Raw genomic sequence first — 3,113 nt, forward strand, 5'->3', positions numbered from 1 at the left:
CACTGCCATGAGGAGAGAGATCAGGGAGGCCAGCTCTGGAAAAAAAAGATTTACAGTATTATTGGTCTGGGTTACTACAGGTCTCTCTGTATCCAACCACCTTAGTGATTCAAATGCTAACCCCCACCTTCAGCCATCCAACCCCCAATCTTTCCACTTCTTCATCCTAAAAGACAAAGAGAAAAACCATCCTGCTTTATTCTTGCCTCTGCTAAGATCAAGCTCCAAACTTGATCTCCCATGTCCAAAAGAGAAACTGAAAAATACAACAGAACGGCTGTTCCTGGAGGGTGGGAGAGAGAGAGCTGCAGTCAGCTTTCCTCTATTCTACTCTGTGTGCCCTGATTGCTATTTCCCCTTGCTTGGCCAAACTCAAGAAAGGAATATACCCAGGTGGTCCTCTCGCTTTAAGGAAATCTCAGGTTTAAAACTAGAAAAAAAAATCTATTAACTCAAAGGAAACACTTGGCTGTAATTTAGTTGTTTTTAAACCTAGCAAGGAAATGAGAAGACATGGGTCATTTTCTTACCTTGCTTGAGTGCAATTTCTTCCCTGGAAAATTACACTGAACAATGAAAGGTCCTAAAGGGTCCCCAGAATAACTCCAAGCCTGGTCTGCTGCCCTATATCTTCCAACTCCTACCCTTATAGTTTCCCTGCTTCCTGAGTCATGGAAAGTTCATTGGTTGAGAGGCATCATCTCACCTTCTTGACCCTTTATTCTCGTCACCATCTCACCAGGTTCCCTCCCCCAGTTGTCAAGGCTCACAGCCATGTCCAAGACTTTTGCCGCATATCCATCCAGTTGGCTCTGTCCCTGACCCAGAAAACACTAAGCGAAAGCTGTGTGCAGAGACCCCCAGCCCCAGCTAGCTGGGAAAAGGTGATCCCACAAGGAGTTCCTTGCGGTCCTAACTGGCCCCCAGCCCCATCTCCCTCCAAGTGTCCAGCAGCCCATCAGGACTCCAGTCGTGGTGAGGGGGCAGGACGGAGGTAGCTGTCCGACACGATGATGTCGCTGGTGAGTTGTTGCTCCAGGAACTCAGAGGTCTCCTCAGCTATCTGGCCGGGGATTCGAAAGTCAACAGCAGGCGGCTCCTGCTTGGGGCTGGGTACAGGTCGGGAAACCCAGGACTCCGTGGGACAGCCAGTGCCCTGAAGAAACTGCAGGAAGTTCTCCTCAATGGAGCCCTCCCGGCTAGGCAGCCTCAGCTCCTCCTCCGGCGCCTGCTTGAAGAAGCAGACAAACTGCTTGCTCAGCTCCCCCCGGATCTGCCGATTGAGACATCCATAGAAGAAAGGGTTGGAAGTGAAGCAGAAGTAGCCAATCCAGGTCACCACATTCTCGACCTGCCCGGTCAAAATGGGCTGAGCACTCAGGGCGACGTAGAGGTGAAAAGAAAAGTAGGGCAACCAACAGAGCAGGAACTGTCCCCCTACAGCCAGGAGGACCACTGCTGCCTTCCCTCCCCCAAACGTCCGGTGCGGGGTGGTCTGGGGGGGCCCCGAGCTGGTGACCATGGTGGAGCGGCTGCTGAGAGACTCGGAGCGTTGCCGGGGGTTCTCCATCCACGTGGGCAGCGGTCCGTGCTGCATGGCAGCCACTCGGGCTACTCGGAACATGCTGCAGTAGACCACTAGGATGAGGAGCAGGGGCAACAAGAAGTAAAGGACAGCAAAGACCACCACAAAAAGCTGGCAGTAGGCACTGTGGCTCCATTGGAGTGAGCAGCCTGGGGGAACACGGGGAGCTCCCTCCTCCAGTGAGACCCTTCCCAACACCGGCACAGAAGCCATGGCCAAGGCCTTTACCCACACACCCACCAGAACAGAGGCCACCAGCCCCAGCGTCATGCGCACCTCATAGCGCATGGGGTGGACCACATAATAGTAGCGCTCCACGTTGATGGCCGACACCGAGAGAATGGCCAGGCTAACAAAGCATACGCTCAGGAACAAGTAGAGGCGGCAGGCAACCTCCCCAAAGAGGTCACGGTCAAAGAGGGCGGAGCTGGAGAGCATGGCCAGGGGCATGAGGGTCAGGGCAGCCAGCAGGTCCACCAGGCAGAGGTGGAAGACAAAGACAAATTTTCGAAGGGCGGGTGTCTTGGCGATAACAGCCATCACAGCAGCATTGCCAGCCACAGCGGTCAAGTCCAGCAGGAGCATGAAGAAGAGGGCCACAGATTCTGAAGCCACGTCCCGCAGCCCTACCTCCGGGACCCCACTGGCAGTAGAGGGACCTGGGGTTTGAGGGACCCGCCCCAGAGTGGAAGAGTTCCCTGATGACGGGGGGATGGGGGAGGACTCCATGGGGCCGAAAGAGGACACCCAGGGCACCTCCTGTCACAGGCCCATCCCCCATCCTAGTCCAGTGACCCTGGGATGGCGAGCCCAGGCCCAGGCTTCCCAATTTTGTGTGTGCGGGTTGGGGTGGGGAGAGAGCGCCTCCTGCTGGAGCCTCTCGGGCAGGCTCTTGTTGCCAGCCCTCAAGGCCGGGGACTGAGGGCTCGGGAGGCAGCTCCGGGTCCACCTTGGTGACTGCAAGAAAGCAGGAGCGTGAGAGATGCAGGAGCCTCACCCACTTAACACTCCGTCTTCTGAGTGGTCTCCTGCTCCTTTCCTCTCTTCTCCACACCCTTCTCCCCTTTCAAGAACTGTTATCCAGGGACTCTAAATCCTCTGTCTCCCTTTCCCAGGGTCCTGCTGAGCTCTGGGATAGTGCCCAGTTTTAAGGTTGCTTATGTAAATTTCCTGATTTCTTGTCTCCTCAGAATGGCAGCAGCTGTAGAGGAGAAGGAGCACGAGATCAGGTTTCCAGTCCTAGGTCTGGGAGCTACTAACTCTTCTGAACTTCAGTTTCCTCATAAAGGCATCTGTAAAATGAAGGGAATAATACCTACTTCACAACTGTTTGGAAGATGCTGCAGGATTTATTAATAAAAATGCTAATAATAAGTAGTAACATGTCTATGGTGCTTTCCACATACCAGGCCCCGTTCTAAGCACTCTACGTATATTAACTCTTTTTTCTTTTTTTTTTGTGGTACACGGGCCTCTGACTGTTGTGGCCTCTCCCGTTGCGGAGCACAGGCTCCGGACGCGCAGGCTC

General features: G+C 54.1%; 1 protein-coding gene across 1 annotated transcript; it reads right to left on the reverse strand.

Moving 5' to 3' along the window:
- Nucleotides 1–958: 958 nt before the first annotated feature.
- On the reverse strand, nt 959–2,314 carry GPR61 (G protein-coupled receptor 61; the record flags this gene model as incomplete). Its single annotated transcript, XM_082653367.1, has 1 exon — nt 959–2,314. One exon carries the CDS (start codon nt 2,312–2,314, stop codon nt 959–961), a length of 1,356 nt encoding a protein of 451 aa, XP_082509493.1.
- Between the last annotated feature and the right edge of the window lie 799 nt (nt 2,315–3,113).

The sequence above is a fragment of the Grampus griseus genome (genome assembly GCF_964374135.1).
Source record: "Grampus griseus genome assembly, chromosome: 1".
Taxonomy (NCBI): domain Eukaryota; kingdom Metazoa; phylum Chordata; class Mammalia; order Artiodactyla; family Delphinidae; genus Grampus; species Grampus griseus.